The sequence below is a fragment of the Mirounga angustirostris genome, unplaced genomic scaffold (genome assembly GCF_029215605.1).
Source record: "Mirounga angustirostris isolate CCGP_5_RB_7025 unplaced genomic scaffold, mMirAng1.0.hap1 SCAF_1, whole genome shotgun sequence".
Taxonomy (NCBI): Eukaryota; Metazoa; Chordata; class Mammalia; order Carnivora; family Phocidae; genus Mirounga; species Mirounga angustirostris.
In genome coordinates this window covers 161,794,524-161,810,262 of record NW_026991709.1, presented here as the reverse complement: position 1 = coordinate 161,810,262, position 15,739 = coordinate 161,794,524, and the positions used below count along the sequence as shown (strand labels likewise).

Sequence of the window (15,739 nt, the reverse complement as noted above, 5' to 3'; positions counted from 1 at the left end):
TCTAACCTGCCATCTGTTTCTTTTTTTAACTAAAATATAACTTACACACCAAAAAAGTTAATAATTTACACACCCTTTTAATGTGTACAGGTCAGTGGTTCTTCACGGAGTCATTCAACCGTCATTGCTGTCTTAATTCCAAACCATTTTTATCATCCAGAGAAACCCCACCCCCATTACTAGTCATTGCGTATTTCCCCTCTCCCTGGTGACCACTGGTCTGCTTTCTGTCTATGGATTCACCTCTTTGGGACATTTCATATAAATACATGATCCTTTGTGTCTGGCTTCTTTCACATAGTGTAGTGTTTTCAAGATTCACCCTCGTGGCGGCACGTGTTAGCGTTCCATTCCACTCGTGCAAATGCATTGTATGGATAGACCACATTTTGTGTACCCATTAGTCCGTTGATGAACATTTGGGTTTTTCCACTTCTCGCTATTATGAATAATGCTTCAGTGAATATTCCTGTATAAGTTTTTTTGTGGACATATAATTTTATTTCTTTTGGGTTTATACCTAGGTGTGGAGTCACTGGGTCATATGGTAACTCTAGATTTTAAATTTTCTGAGGCACTGCCAGACTGTTTTCCAAAATGACTGCACCACTTTACATTTCCGCCAGCAATGCATGTGCGTTTCAGTTTCTCCATATCCTTGCCAATGCTTGTTATTGCCATTTTTTTAATGAATAAAATTTTACTGGTGCATAGCCATGCCCATTTGTTTGATTTTAACTGCAAACTACAACTACAGCAGCAGAGTTGAACATTTGTGACAGAGACTATCTGGCCTGCAAAGCTAAAAATATTATTATCTGGTCCTTTGCAGAAAAAATATGCTGACACTCTCTTAAGAGCATTGCTCCTTCTGCAGGTTAGTGATACGTGAGCTAGAATTTGAAGTGCTACCACTAGAATCAGATCGCAGCAAGTCTTTTCCCAATCTGCAGAAAAACAGTTGTGTGCTCTCTATGTGAGGATTATCGGCCTTTGTCTTAAGCCTGTATTGCCCACCTGCCACCTTTGTAGTGATGCATGTGGAATTAAATGTGCCTTGTTTAGAACAAACCTGTATTTTTATTTGCCCATTTACTGTGGCAATGTGTTATATTGTCTCCACAAAACAAAGCTTGGGGCACCTGTCTGGCTCAGTCAGTAGAGCATGTGACTCTTAATCTCAGGGTCATGAGTTCAAGCCCCATGTTGGGCATGGAGCCTACTTAAAAACAAACAAAAAACACAAAGCTTGGCTTTTCCTTCATGATGGCAGTGACCACATTCTAAGTCTATGATGTGAATCTCACATGAAAAGAAAATGAACTTTTTCATTTACATGGTCCTTAAGGAGTTTCCTAACTTAGGAGTCTGTAAATGTCTGACTTACAAAATATGAACGGCTAAACATGGTTGGTCTGTGGCAAAACACCCCTTCTCTTGCATGTCTCCCTGCCTCTACTCTTGCTCTGGGGCTCTTCTTCCAGTTCCTGTTCCCTCCCCCAGTGTATGCCAGCCCATGGGGAGGGGAAAGAGGTGGGAAGGGAACAGAAAAGAGGTAGGGAAACCATTGTAGACCACCCCCATTTCCTCCAATCCTAGCAACTGGGTGTCTGCAGCCCCTGGCAGCAGACCGGATAAGGGGAGGACACCCTGTTTCTCCAGCCCTCTCAGCCACAACAGTCCTAGGGCCTCTCTTCCCTTATATTTGCACTTTCTATACCCCGTTCTTCCTCTTTTCATTCCAAGAGCACTGGTTCTGAAAAACAGGAGGAAAGGACACGTTTTCTTTTCTACCTGCAGTTCACTGAGCAATAATTTCAATCAATGGAGCATATAGCCTCCCTGTGAGTAGGCTGGGAGAAGCAGCTCAAGTGCTTCTGATATCTACCTCCCCTAAATGGAGAATCCTTGGCTTGTAGCACCTGTCTCATGTTCTTTTCCTACCTGGAACTTACTGGAATCAACATCCCTCCTCCCACCTGTGCCCACTGGTCTGAAATTAGAGCAGGACTATCTTCTTCCTGGATGTCAGCAAGGAGAACTGTGTTCCTGGCAGTCTGAGCTGGCACTCAACTTTCCCTCATGACGTCATTACCCAGGGGGCTCCTTCCCCTGAGTCTGTTGTTTTTCTTGCTTTGTGCCTCAGACGCAGCTGTGGGTCACTGGGCCTCCCCATCCAGCTGGGAAACTACCATCGCTGAGCACATTTCCAGATGTCTAACTCCTACTCGCTCTCCAAAGACTGGTTCTAAAGGGCTTTGAGCACATTTTCCCCCCTCACTCACTCTGTGGGTATTTACTGAACACTAGTTATGTGCCAATACTATTTGAGGTACTGGGGATGTAGCAATGAACAGTGCAGACTGTGTCCACTGCCCTGGAGCTTCATTACCATGGGAACACAGCCATAATCAAGTGAACAAATCATGAGCAAGATAACTCCAGACGTGATAGGGGCTCTGTGGGGAATATGTGTGGTTGAGACTGAGACCAGGGGTGGGGGTTGGGGGGGAGGGTGCTTTCAGATTTGAGCCAACCGTGTTATTTTCCATGTGACTTCGAGATATCAAGACAAAGTGCAAGCATTCCTAATTCTGGTCTGATGTTCTTTTTGCAAACTATGCGGTTTGAGATGATGAAGCCAACATCCAATAGGATCCTCCAATTACAGCACACACCAAGATTTTTCCAGCTAGGGCTGTCTTGTAGATGGTAAACCAGGTCAGCGCAGCAGTCCTTTCTGCTTATTTAACTTAAATTGCTGATGCCTCAGGAAGGGAGCCGAGTGGCCGTTGCTGAGGCTGCATTAACAGCTGCAAGATCTTCTGAAGTGTTTTTCTTTTCAGTGAGCACTGACGAAGCTTGGCCATGTGCTAGTTACTGAGGATAAAAATGATAAGCCATCATCATTGCCCTTGCATTTCAGGCCTGACGGGGTGACACACTTGTAAATGAACAGTTCTAAGATCACATAATAACTGCTGCTGTTCCTCTGAGTTAAGTGGAATGAAGCCATCTCTGACCTTCCCTGCAGCCCCCTGCTCCACCCTGGGCAGTTATCCCCTGTCTCCTCCCTGCTTGATTTGGTGTCAAAGTGCTTTTCTCATGTAGGGAGCAATTGTTAATGAGGCCCAGGAGCATTGGCAATCGATACGATGCTGTGCTGGGTATTGCTAGGTGTTGGGGTTTCCTTGGTCAGCTTTCTCATTGTTCCTTTTCTCCCTGGGGGTAGTGTTTGAGTGAGAAAAGCCAGCTGCTTTCTCCTGGGATATAGGGTAACCAGCTTATTTAGTAAACCACTTCATATGTCTTACTAGGTATAGTGAAATTGTTTAGGGAAAGTAGGTTGAAGTAGTTCATTTGCATTTATCTTGGTGATGAGCGTAAGAGCTAGTCCTTAAAGGCCTAGGCACAAATCTGCTCCTGTGGCGTCTGCAAATTAAAAGCAGCTTCCAGTTGATTAGCACTTAAAGGAATGAGCCCTGCATTATATACAAGAGTGTGAAATAATACCACTTGGAGAGAATTAGCTGTGTCTCCCTTTGTAAGACCCTAAACCTTTAGAGGTGAAACTTGAATCAAACATTTCCGTGATTTTTCCTTAGTGCTGGGGAGACAACCTACAGCCTGGAACATGCCAGTGACCTTCGAGTGGAAGTGCAGAAAGTGTACGAGCTCATAGATGCTTTAAGGTAAGGCCTGTTAGGTGATGTCTGACTTGCTGCCTTGAGTGGAGGAGATGCGGTTTCAGTGGGGCGGGAGGGTGGCTGTCGGGCCCGAGCTTACCCAGAGTCCTGGTGACAGAGAGTACGTGTGAGGAACAGGCTGAGGTAGGTGCCGGCTCTGGCACTCACCACATCTCAGTAACTTGGTTAAGATTTCTAATGTTCATCATTATTAAAGAAGTAGGAACTGATTATTGACACCATCTTTGTACCAGCCATTGGTTGTATCCACATCTCATTTATTCAACCAAGTTAGCCGGGTGGTGGGGATTAATACCCTTACTTTGTAGGTGAGAAGATGCATCACAGCTAGCAAAGCGGTGGAGCCAGGATAGAAACTCAGATTTTTTCTTCAAGTCAACAGCGGCTTTTTAACCATGGACTGGCTGTTGGGGTTAAATCAGCCCTTTGAGGTATAGAAAGCATAGTGATTCAGAGGGAGAACTGAGATGAGGAGGCCTTGTCCATCCATCTGTGCAGGACTGACTATGTAATTTGTGGGACCTAGGGTAAAATGAAAAAGCAAGAATTATTAAGAATTTTAAGATGTGGGTCTTGGAGTGGCTGTGGCCTCCTGCTGCCCAGTGTTGCCCCCAGCACTGTCCACAAACCCCCTGGCCCAGTTTCAGCTTGTGTACCAGCCTGGCAAAGCCAGTTGCTTCCTGCCTTTCCCACCTCAGCCCACTCCAGGGGCCCGGGGAGTCCCTCACTGGCCCCCCAGGCCCTGCTCCCATTAAAAAAAAAAAAAGAATTTTAAGACAGTGACACCAGAATATTAAACCAGGCACGGGTCACTCACCCATGAAGTTGGCCCTGCATGTGTGGTCGGTTCCTCGATGGCTGAGTGTTGGTTAGACACCCTGTGCTGTGTCAGGGGCTTTGGGTACAACCAGAGGGTAAGGAATGGGCTTTGCCTTCAAGGACATTCTGTGGAGTCTTTAACCTGCTTCCTCCGCGGATGGTCCTGGCACAAAAGCCCGGCAACTCAGAGATTTAACCCTTGTTTCTGGGGCTGGCAGCACCTGTTACATCGATGTGTTTGTTTCAATTCAGTAAGAAGATCTTAACCTTAGGCTTGAACCAGGACCCTCCACCACATCCAAACACTTTGCGGCTGCAGAGGATGATCAGATACTCAGCTACGCTGTTTGTGCAGGTAAAGCCATCCTGTCTCATTTCTCAAAGAAACGTCTCATTTGCTTCCCCTGCTTTTCTGCCTCTCAGAAGGCAGACCATGCCAATGGTTTGTTCTCTGTTTGTACATTTATTATTTTTTAAAATTGTAAATATAATTATGCCACATTTAGAGAAAAATCTGAATTACAGAGAAAAGTAAAAACTTCTTAATCCTTTGTCCCCAATACTATTACACATCATTCTGGTATATTTTCCTCCCTTTATTTTCATTTGCATTTGTTATATAAAGTAGTTATGATTAGTGCATAGTTACAAATTTATGTCTTCTCTTTTTAACACTGAATTTTATATCATAAGCACTTCTTACGTAGTCTTCATTTAAATAGTTACTATTTGAATGGCTGCAGAATACGACTTTCTGTGCACCATCCTTTATTTAATTATTCCCCTTTCATTGGGCATCTGATAGATTCTTGCTTTTTGCTAGTGTGAGTACAGCCTGACAGACATACTGATACATGCCATTTCTTCCTCAGGATAAGCTCCCGAGGGACTCTTCCTGGGCCATTGCTTGGGAGGAAACAGCTGATTGTTCATAGGCAGACTAACCCTGGGTGGTTAGAGCTGAGTTGCTTCTACCTAGAACACCCCTTGGGAGAGCCACAGTGAACCACATCTGGGCTTAATGACAGAGCGAGCTCTGTTTGGTTAGTTTTCCAACACCGTGTTGCAGAGAATTAGGCCCCTTCTCCTTTTGACTAGTGTTGTATTCAGCAGTCACTCGGTGAGTGCCTACTGTGTACCAGGCAATGTGCTAGGTGCTGCGTGTCCTGACATGAACAAAAAGACATTCCTGTTCTCATAAAGCTTTTTTTTGGAAGGAGATAGACAAAAACCAACTACAATATAGAATTTCTAAGATGGTGAAAAGTGCTGTGGAAAAACCTAGAGCAGGGAGGGGGTAGCGGGGGTGTGGGGCTTGGATAGAATCTTACAAACAGACTTCATTAGGCTCATTTTCTTCCTAAAAGGATTTAAATACAAAATTGTCCATGACTCCCTACAGGAAAAGTTGCTGGGTTTGATGTCACTGCCAACCAGAGAACAGTTTGAGGAACTGAAAAAGAAAAGGAAACAGGAAATGGAGAGGAAGAGGATCCTGGAGAGACAGGCAAGTGAAACGCAGGGATGCTGGCGGCCTCTTGAGCCCAGAGGCCGCCCCAGGCTCCCAAGCGGCCCTCTTTGAGATCATGTTAAATCAGAACTCAGTGCTGTCTGGTTTGCATCTCTCTTCTGTTCGTTTCTGGCCTCTCCTCTGTAGACTCAGAATAGTTATTTTTCTTCCCAGGTCAGACCTATTTGCCTTTCAGAGATCGTGCTGATTTTTTCTCGTCCAGAATACCATGGAGGCTGCCAGTTCTCCCTGTAGCACAGGTTGCAGAGGACCCAGATACCAGGGAGCTCTTTGTAGAATGCTTTGGAATATGCAACACTAATCAAAATAATGTGCGCATTTAATATCGTGTGAGAGTCTAGTGTGGATGAGTGATACTAGACCTCAGAGGTTTAAGACAAGCCTATGGCCAGCGAATCTAAAATTGAGAAAATCTTATCCCTTAAGTTACTGTCATTAATTTAGGTTTTTTTTTTTTTAAAGATTTTATTTATTTATTTGACAGAGAGAGATAGCGAGAGCAGGAACACAAGCAGGGGGAGTGGGAGAGGGAGAAGCAGGCTTCCCGCTGAGCAGGGAGCCCAATGCGGGGCTCCATCCCAGGACCCTGGGATCATGACCTGAGCCGAAGGCAGACGCTTAACGACTGAGCCACCCAGGCGCCCTGTCATTAATTTAGTTTTGAAAATCAGGCTCTGTCCCTTCTTTCCCCTAAAACCAAAAGCATGATTTGACTTAGCAGTTGGATACCTTAGTCCTGAGGTGGGCATTTGGAGTCTCATCAGCACAGGGACAGTGGGACTGTAGGGGTGGCTGATGGTGTGGCTGCTGTTGGCCTGGTGACTGTATTTCTTCTCTTTGGCTTTGATGTCTCCCCAGGTTGTCCTGGAATCCCAGCAACGGTTTGAGGAAAGGCGGAGTGACCTGGCGTCTCGTGCGGCCAACGGGGAGGTGGTGTCCCTTCGAGGGGGACCTGCCCCCCTGAGAAAGGCTGAGGGCTGGCTCCCGCTGTCAGGAAGTCTGGGGCAGAGTGAAGACTCGGACCCCCTCCTCCAGCAGATCCACAACATCACATCATTTATTAGGCAGGCCAAGGCTGCCGGGCGGACAGACGAAGTGCGCACACTGCAGGAAAACCTGCGGCAGTTGCAGGATGAGTATGACCAGCAGCAGACGGAGAAGGCCATTGAGCTGTCCCGGAGGCAGGCCGAGGAGGAGGACCTGCAGCGAGAACAGCTGCAGAGGCTTTGTGAACGGGAGTGGGAACGAGAGAGGGAGCAATTCCGGGCCGCGTCCCTACATACACGGACTCGGTCCCTGGACTTCCGAGAAATCAGGCCTTTTCAGCTGGAGCCTGGCAGGGAGCCTCGTACCCACCTTGCTTATGCTTTGGATCTAGGCTCTTCCTCAGTTCAGAGCAGTGCAGCTGCGGAGCCCCCTGCGCCCAGCTCAGCTCTCGAGCCAGCCAGAGTGTGGTCTGGACCCCCAGCCCTTGGCCAGGAATTCTTCCCCCAGAGCATGATTTCACAGCAAAATGAGCTGGCCTCCCTAAACCCCTTCTATGAGGAAGACCCCTCCAGCCCCACAGCAGGGGGCACTACCAGCCCTCCTGCCGCAGAGCATTCCTTTGGCCCTTCAGTCTCCATCCTCAAAGAATACAATCCTTTTGAGGAAGAAGAAGAGGAGGCTGTCGCAGGGAATCCCTTCACTAACCCAGATAGTTCAGCGCCCAACCCCTTTGATGAGGAAGATGAGCATCCCCACCAGAGGCCCTCAAGCCCTCCTGTTCCTGGTAACCCCTTTGAGATGGACAGTGACAGTGGGCCAGAGGGCGAGGAGCCCATAGAGGAGGAGCTCCTCCTCCAGCAGATTGATAACATCAAGGCGTACATTTTTGATGCCAAGCAGTGTGGCCGCCTGGATGAGGTGGAAGTGCTGACAGAGAACCTGAGGGAGCTGAAGCGCACCCTGGCCAAACAGAAGGGGGGCACCGACTGACCCCACTGACTGTGGACGGGGCATCTTTGGGCCCAGGGCCTGGCAGGAGCCTGTGGAGCAGGACAGGGCTGGTGGGCCCAGTGGGGAAGGAGGAAGGGTGACAACTAAGATGCACACAGGTTAGGGCAGGGAATCTGCTGTTTCGTGCTGTGCACTTGGAGGTTTTTCCACTACAGTTGAATAATAAAGTGGAAACCAGAACAGGAAGAATCAGCATTCATTTGCTGTATTTCCTGGGCTTTTTAAAAAATATTTTTTGTTTTTGTTTTTTTGAATCGGGTTTTCCCTTTAGAAGGGATTTTAAATTTTCATTACTGAGTAGAACTAAAGGCAGTTCTCTTGGGCAGCCCTCGTGTGTCCACTTGCTCCTGCCTAGTCTTTGGTCTTGATGCAGTATTATATAGGGCACTTTCTTTGGCCAAGACAGACTCGATGGATTCCTTTAAACCTTACTCTGGTCTGACAGAAGTCTGTCCCCCTAGGCTGTGGGTTCTTTCACCTGGGGCTTCCTCTACCCTGCTGGGTACATCCCACCTGTGCGGCAGAAGGGGGAGCTACTGCTATGAAGCCAGTAGTTTAGACCCAGGAGAGCCCAGCACCTCTTTTTAAGAGGGGGTGATGGGGGGGTGATGTTTTACCAGGGCATTTCCCTGTCAGTTTAAGTCCTTGTTTGTCTCTTTCAGGAGGCTAAACGTCAGTGCAGGGGGATCACTGGGTCTGACCATGGTCTATTTAGAAAATAGGAGTGGTGAACTTTTCGGATGATGGAGGCAGTAGTATTTGGGAGCAGAGTTGTCTACCCAAATGTTGCTCTGAATGACTGATGGAACAATTGTCTGTCCCCAGCAAAAGCTCCCTCTAGAACTTTGGTGAAATTACTCTGACTTGGGCTTTTTCAGAGGGCCCAGTCTATAATTTAGGATTGGTAATCAGGAAGCTTTTGTGGAACATTGCCAGGAGAATGGAAGCTTCCCTGAGTCAAAAGATAAAATGATTTTCAGGGCTAGTTGATTAGCCTTCTTCCCTTTTGGTTCATCCTGTCCTGACCGGGGGCACCAGTGGGGTATTTTCCTACCAATGTTTAGTATTAAGAAACGGAAGTGTTTGAAGAGGCACAATCCAGGATCATTCCAGTAGCACCGCAGTACTTGAACTCTTCATCAATTAAGGGCAAAAAGGGAAATTGTTAATTTAGCTCTGGTGCTTTAACTGATGTCTGACATCATGATACTCAAGTGTGCTCAGCTCTAGGTAGAGTTCCTGCAATTAGGGGTTTCTGATTAAAGAACAATAACTGACCACTAGTCACTTTATACCCCTTAACTAACTATGGGTCATCCTTTCACTGATTACTGGTGTGAGAGCTGAGATTCATTTTGTTACCTTCTGGGAAGACCCTTGTTGGTCTTGAGAATGTTTGAAGAACTGTGGTGTAAAGGTAGTCTGTATTTTTGTTGACACTATTCACATTTCTTTGGCATCTGTTGGATCTTTGGGCTGAATGAAAAGATTTTGCATAGAGGTGTGGGAATGGGATATGGGTGGAGGGTGTGTGGAGGATGCTTTGCGTTGGGGTTCTGTTCACAAAGGAATATGAGTGGATTACTAATGTCAACCAAGTTCCCAGCCTTGTTGATTATTGTGGTTGGGAAGTTGACAACCAGGTATCTAAAGTATTGCCTGGTAAGGCATCTTTCTTCCTTCTCATGCCCTTCCTGCTGTCGTTGTGGAGGGTTTCGTGGCTGGCTGGCATGCTTCCTACTGCTAGTCTGTCATTGCTCTCTGATCGAAGAGGACGACACTCTGCACCAAAAAGCAGGTAGTTCCGGAAGCTAAATGCTGCTTTCCATCATAAATACTTTTCTCATGAGAATATATCTCTTCATTAGCTAGTGATTTCAATTCAGACTAGTTTACTGAACATACCTTTTCCTGAAGTCAACCCAGGTAGCAATCTGTAAGTAACTAAGAGCATTAAGAACCACACATATAAGAAACATTATTTTTAAACTTAAAACAAAAAACACTGAATATACTAAACCAAACTAAAACCTTCTGATGTGATTGAATTCTTCCATGGGTGTATTCTTCCATGAATTCTTCCATGGCTATATTCTCCTATAGTCATAGGCCTGACCGGAATTAGAATTCTCTATCCCTAACATTTCCCAGAATTCACACAGCACAAAGTTGGATTTACAGAGATGGGTTATCGTCAGGGTAGATAAAGATGGCCTATGAATTGCAGCCACAGCTTCAAGTGCTTACCTGATGTGAGTATTTCACTCTTCCTGCAGTCCTTCAAGGCAAACAGCTCCATCTCACGAGAAAATGAGCAAGTTCCTGATGCAGCATTGGCAAATATCCCTAGGCCTAGGTCATGTATGGAAGAGACTTTGGGAATTCAGGCATCAAATGAAGTTGGCTTTTCTTTTTTACGCCTTGTTTGTATTTTTCCATGTCTAATACACTAAGGACACTTACTCATTGTACTTGCAGCTCAATGTGTCTTTGCTGTTCGGATACTAAAGTGTACTTCGGAGTCATCATGTACCAGGTGGTAGGTTGGACATAAATTGGCATAATTAGGCCTTGGTACTCAGAGAAGCTGGTCTCTTTACCAGGTCACAGACTATCGAAGCAGATTGTACTGGTCATCTGACAATGACAGCTTGAGGGTCATTGTTTGCATGCACTACTCTGGGGCCTTGTATTGGAACCTTTTTTAAAAAATAAACTAACATGTTAGTGGTTGGGTGTATGTGTGTGTATGTGCATGTGTATTGAAAGAGAATTACCAGATAACATCTCTGGCCCCTCCCTTTGATTATCATCTGAATATCAGAAGATAGCCCCAGCTCCTATGTTAACTGTGTGGTTGAGGCCTCTGGACAAAAGGTCACTAGGCTGTTAATGGGGTAAATGTGGGTTCCACTTCTGCCCTTATCCCCAGTTATTCCTGCAGTGTTGATCAGATGAATTGTTTCACACCAGAGTAGTGCAAGACCTTTTAACGATCCTATCAACCTCATTTCAGGCTAGAAGAAACTGAGGCTCAGAGAGGTTGAGGAACCTTACAGCTGCCATTTGTGCCAGGCTGTGCGACCTTTTCACATATTCCCCTTTTAGCTCTGCCAGCAGGCCTGTGCGGTAGTTACTCGGGTATTTATCTGGCAGATAAACAGGTTGAGAGAGGTTAGCCTGGCAGGGGGTCACACAGCCTGTCAGTGGTAGAATAAGGATTTAAATAAAGCCTGGGCTGCCTGACTCGCTTTGCCCTAAGTAGCAAGAGGGGTTCCACCTGGGTCAGGCACAGCGGGAGTGCCCAAGCACTGTGGCCTGTGTTGTATATGGACACTCATGTTTCTAATGTGGGAAGGGACATTTCATCCATAGGAAGTGCCTTCTGTGGACTTTAAGATCAAAACTTCTGCCTGAAACTCTTCAGCAGCCTAGCACAGTTTTTAAAATACTTCAGAGAGGGAAATAAACACCCCACTTCAGAAAGGACTTCTGGTTTCAGGTCAGGCACACAAGGAGTTTTGAAGTTGTCACTCCTGTCCTTACATCAAGAGAAAGCTGGACAAAGAAAATCAATGACTCTCCTTGGACGCATCAGAGAACTGAGTGCAGGGCAAACTGCTGCCTTGAAATCTGGAGAGTCACCTGGAGCAGAAGCCACTGGAGCCATAGCTGGTAGGAACACACTGTTGGAATGTGGGAGGCTGAGTGTGGACCAGCACTGGATAGTAAGGAACTCCTGGGGGCCACAGCCCAAGGGACACCACGCACACCTTTATGGTTTTACCTCCAGGAACCCCACCTGGTTTTCACAGCTAATTGCTGAGAAAGATTCCCTGGTGGCTCTGGCAGGGGAAGGGGAAGAGTAATCTTTGTAAAATAAACTCTGAGCATTCCTCAGGGGAAAAGACTGTACCAAAGTCTAATCCTACCCAGGGAAGGACGTTTCTGAGTTGAAACCAACAGTGGGATGCTTAACTGACTGCACCACCTAGATGCCCCAACTCACACACGTTGGCACTAAATGTATATGGGGTTTTCCCACACCAACCAATTCTTTGACACCAGCTGCGTGTCCTACAAATTCAACTCTGTTCTGACACTATCTGGAGTTAGCACCTGATCCCACACATTAAGGGCTCAGCGCCACAAGACTGCCCCCTACTTCAGATGCCAATGACAAGTGTAAGTCTCTGGTACTTCTAGCTCACAGGCTATAAGCCAGGGTTCCCACAAGCCTCTCCCTGAGTTTGATAATTTGCTATAATGGCTTGCTAGATTACTGGTTAATTATAAAAGAATACAATTTAGGAACAACTAGATAGAAGAGATGCATAGGGCAAGATATAGAATACAGGGCATAGAGCTTCCATGCCCTCTGCACCACTCTCCCTGCACTATCACTGATGTGTTCATCCTCCTAGAAGCTCTCCCAACCCCTTTGGTTAGGGTATTTTTTAAAAAAGATTTTATTTATTAGAGAGAGAGAGAACAAGCAGGGGTGCAGCAGAGGGAGGGGGAGAAGCAGGCTCTCTGCTGAGCAAGGAGCCCGATGCGGGACTCGATCCTAGGACTCTGGGACCATGACCTGAGCCGAAGGCGGATGCTTAACCGACTGGCTGAGCCGCCCAGATGCCCATGGTTAGGGTATTTTTAATGGAGGCTTCATTACATAGGCATGATTGATTAAAATCATTGGCCATTTGTGATTAACTCAACCTCCAGCCCCTTTCCCCTCCCCAGAGGTTAGGGGGCTGGGGCTGAAAATTCCAACTAATCATCTGTGGCAACCAATCCCCCATCCTTAGGGGGTTTCCAAAAGCCCCCTCATTTGCATTAACTGGTGTGGTTAAAGGGGGCTTATTATGATAACAAAAGATGCTCTTTTCATCTTTATCTCTCCAGAGCTAATTCAGGAACAGGGACAAAACCCAGATATTATGACAAAAAATGCTCCCGGGGGCACCTGGCCAGCTCAGTCAGTGGAGGATGTGAGTCTTGATCTCGGGGTTGTGAGTTTCAGCCCCACGTTGGGTATAGAGATTACTTAAAAATAAAATCTTAAAGAAATAAAAGATGCTCCTATATTATCATTAGGGAAATTACAAGGGTTTCATGAGTCAGGAAGAAAGACCACAAATATATATATATATAAATTATTTATTTATTATAATATCACAGAATGAGATTAAGAATATTTATTTATTTTTTTATTATAATATCAGAGAATGAGATTAAGAATACCAGGGGCGCCTGGGTGGCTCAGTCGGTTAAGCCGCTGCCTTCGGCTCCGGTCATGATCCCTGGGTCCTGGGATCGAGCTCCGCATCGGGCTCCCTGCTCGGCGGAGAGCCTGCTTCTCCCTCTCCCTCTGTCTGCCGCTCTGCCTGCTTGTGCTCTCTATCTCTGTTAAAATAAATAAATAAAAATCTTAAAAAAAAAAAAGAAAGAAATACTTGTGAAGGTCACAGCCCAAAGACACAGGCCCACTAAATACTGAGATTTCATCGGATTATAGAATGCTTCCCACCCCCCCCCCCACACACCTTACCACCACAAAGACACTAGAGGAATTTTTTTTTTATTCTTATGTTAATCCCCACACATTACATCATTAGTTTTAGATGAAGTGTTCCATGATTTATTGTTTGTGCATAACACCCAGTGCTCCATGCAGAATGTGCCCTCCTCAATACCCACCACCAGGCTAACCCATCCTCCCACCCCCCTCCCCGACACTAGAGGAATTTGAAGCCTCTGGACCTACAGCTACAGCAAACATTAAACACAACTCAACTCCTAGCCAGATTAACATAAATCCTCATTCTAGAGGTTCATTTACTTAAGTTCCTATTATCCAATACAGCCAATATTGTTGGGCCTTCAGCAAAAAATTTTAAGCATGCTAAAAGGCAATTAAAAAAAAAAAAACACAGTTGATGAGACACAGCAAGCATCAGATTTCTATGACACAGATGTTGGAATTATCAGACAGGAAATTTAAAATAACTGATAAATATATTAAAGAGTCTCAAGATAAAAAATAGTATGCAAGAACATATGGGTAATGTAAGCAGAGATAAGAAAACTCTTAGAAATAGTCAACAGGAAATGTTAGCAAATCAAAAACACTAACAAATGAAGAATACCTTTAAAGGGCTCATCAACCAACTGGACACAACTGCGGAAAGAATCAGTGAGCTTGAAGATAGGTCAATAGAAACTTCCCTAACTGAAATGCTGAGAGAAAAGAATGAAAAACAAACCCAGAACAAAATATCCGAAAACAATGTGACAATTTCAAAAGATGTAATATATGTAACTGGAACACCAGAAGAAAAAAAAGAATGAAGGGAGAAGAAATATTTGAGGTAATGATGGCTGAGAACCTTCCAAAATTAATGACAGATCCTGGAAGCTCAGAGTAGGATCAATATCAAGTAGGATAAATATCAAATGTCTATACATAGGTATATCTTTTTTTAAGATTATTTGAGAGAGGGGAGGGGAGTGGGAGGATGGGTTAGCCTGGTGATGGGTATTAAGGAGGGCACATTCTGCATGGAGCACTGGGTGTTACACACAATGAATCATGGAACACTACATCAAAAACTAATGATGTAATGTATGGTGACTAACATAACATAATAAAATTAAAAAAAAGATTATTTGAGAGAAAGTGTGCTTGGGGGAGGGGCAGAGGAAGAGGGGAATCTCAAGCAGACTCCCCGCTGAGAACCAAGCCCCACTCAGGGTTGAGATATCTGGACCCTGAGACGGTGACCTCAGTGGAAACCAAGAGGCTGAGGCTTAACATTCCCGGCCACCCAGGCGCCCCATCTGTATGTAGGTATATCTTATTCAAACTGCATAAACCAGAGAAAATCTTGAAAGAAGCCAGAAGAAGAAAAAATCTTACAGAAAAGACAAAGAATTATAGCTGACTACTCCTCAGGAACATTCAAGAAAAGTGGAGTAATAAAATGTTGAAAGAAAACCCCCATTCACCTAGAATTCTATAGCTGGCAAAATTATCCTTCAAAAGTGAAGGAGAAGTAAAAACTTTCTTAGATCAGTAAGCATACTTCAGAAATGCATCTCATCCACCTTTCGCTTATGAACAAATTGTGGTCCAGAGCTGTTAAGTGGGTAAACCAGGAAGGGGTAGTTTCCAAACTTGCCTCCCCCCCCTTTTGCAAATCAGTTTTTATAGTAAATGTTAGAAATTGTGCACTTGGAACACTTCATTTTGAATTCGGAGAAGTTGAGAGAGAAAAACTGACTTATTTGGGCGCCTGGGTGGCTCAGTCGTTGAGCATCTGCCTTCGGCTCAGGTCATGATCCCAGAGTCCTGGGATGGAGCCCTGCATCGGGCTCCCTGATCAGTGGGGAGCCTGCTTCTCCCTCTCCCACTCCCCCTGCTTGGGTTCCCTCTCTCGCTGTCTCTCTGTCAAATAAGTAAATAAAAATCTTAAAAAAAAAAAGAAAAACTTACTTGAGGTTGAAGAGCAAGTTAGTAGCCCACTTGGAATCTGAACGCAGCTCTTCTTGGTTTATTTCCAACTGTAATTCTGTTGTTTGACTGAGTTTGAGTCTATTTAAAAATATTTTCCCTTGCGGGGTGGGGGTGGGGAGAGGCTAATTTACAGAGTGTGAAAAGCATAAGTTCCGGGTGGGTGTTCTA

At 45.3% G+C, this 15,739-nt stretch overlaps 1 protein-coding gene across 4 annotated transcripts in view; it reads left to right on the top strand.

The window, feature by feature from the left end:
* Positions 1-10,785, top strand: part of RBSN (rabenosyn, RAB effector) — a 28,077-nt gene extending 17,292 nt beyond the window's left edge. For all 4 annotated transcript variants that reach the window (XM_045904288.3, XM_045904289.3, XM_054504563.2 and 1 more), the window contains 4 exons: positions 3,606-3,692; positions 4,779-4,881; positions 5,929-6,033; positions 6,916-10,785. In XM_045904288.3, coding sequence (XP_045760244.1) covers positions 3,606-3,692; positions 4,779-4,881; positions 5,929-6,033; positions 6,916-8,034 — 1,414 coding nt within the window. In that variant the 3' untranslated portion in view covers positions 8,035-10,785. The remainder of the gene's footprint in view (positions 1-3,605; positions 3,693-4,778; positions 4,882-5,928; positions 6,034-6,915) is intronic.
* The last annotated feature ends 4,954 nt before the right edge of the window (positions 10,786-15,739 follow it).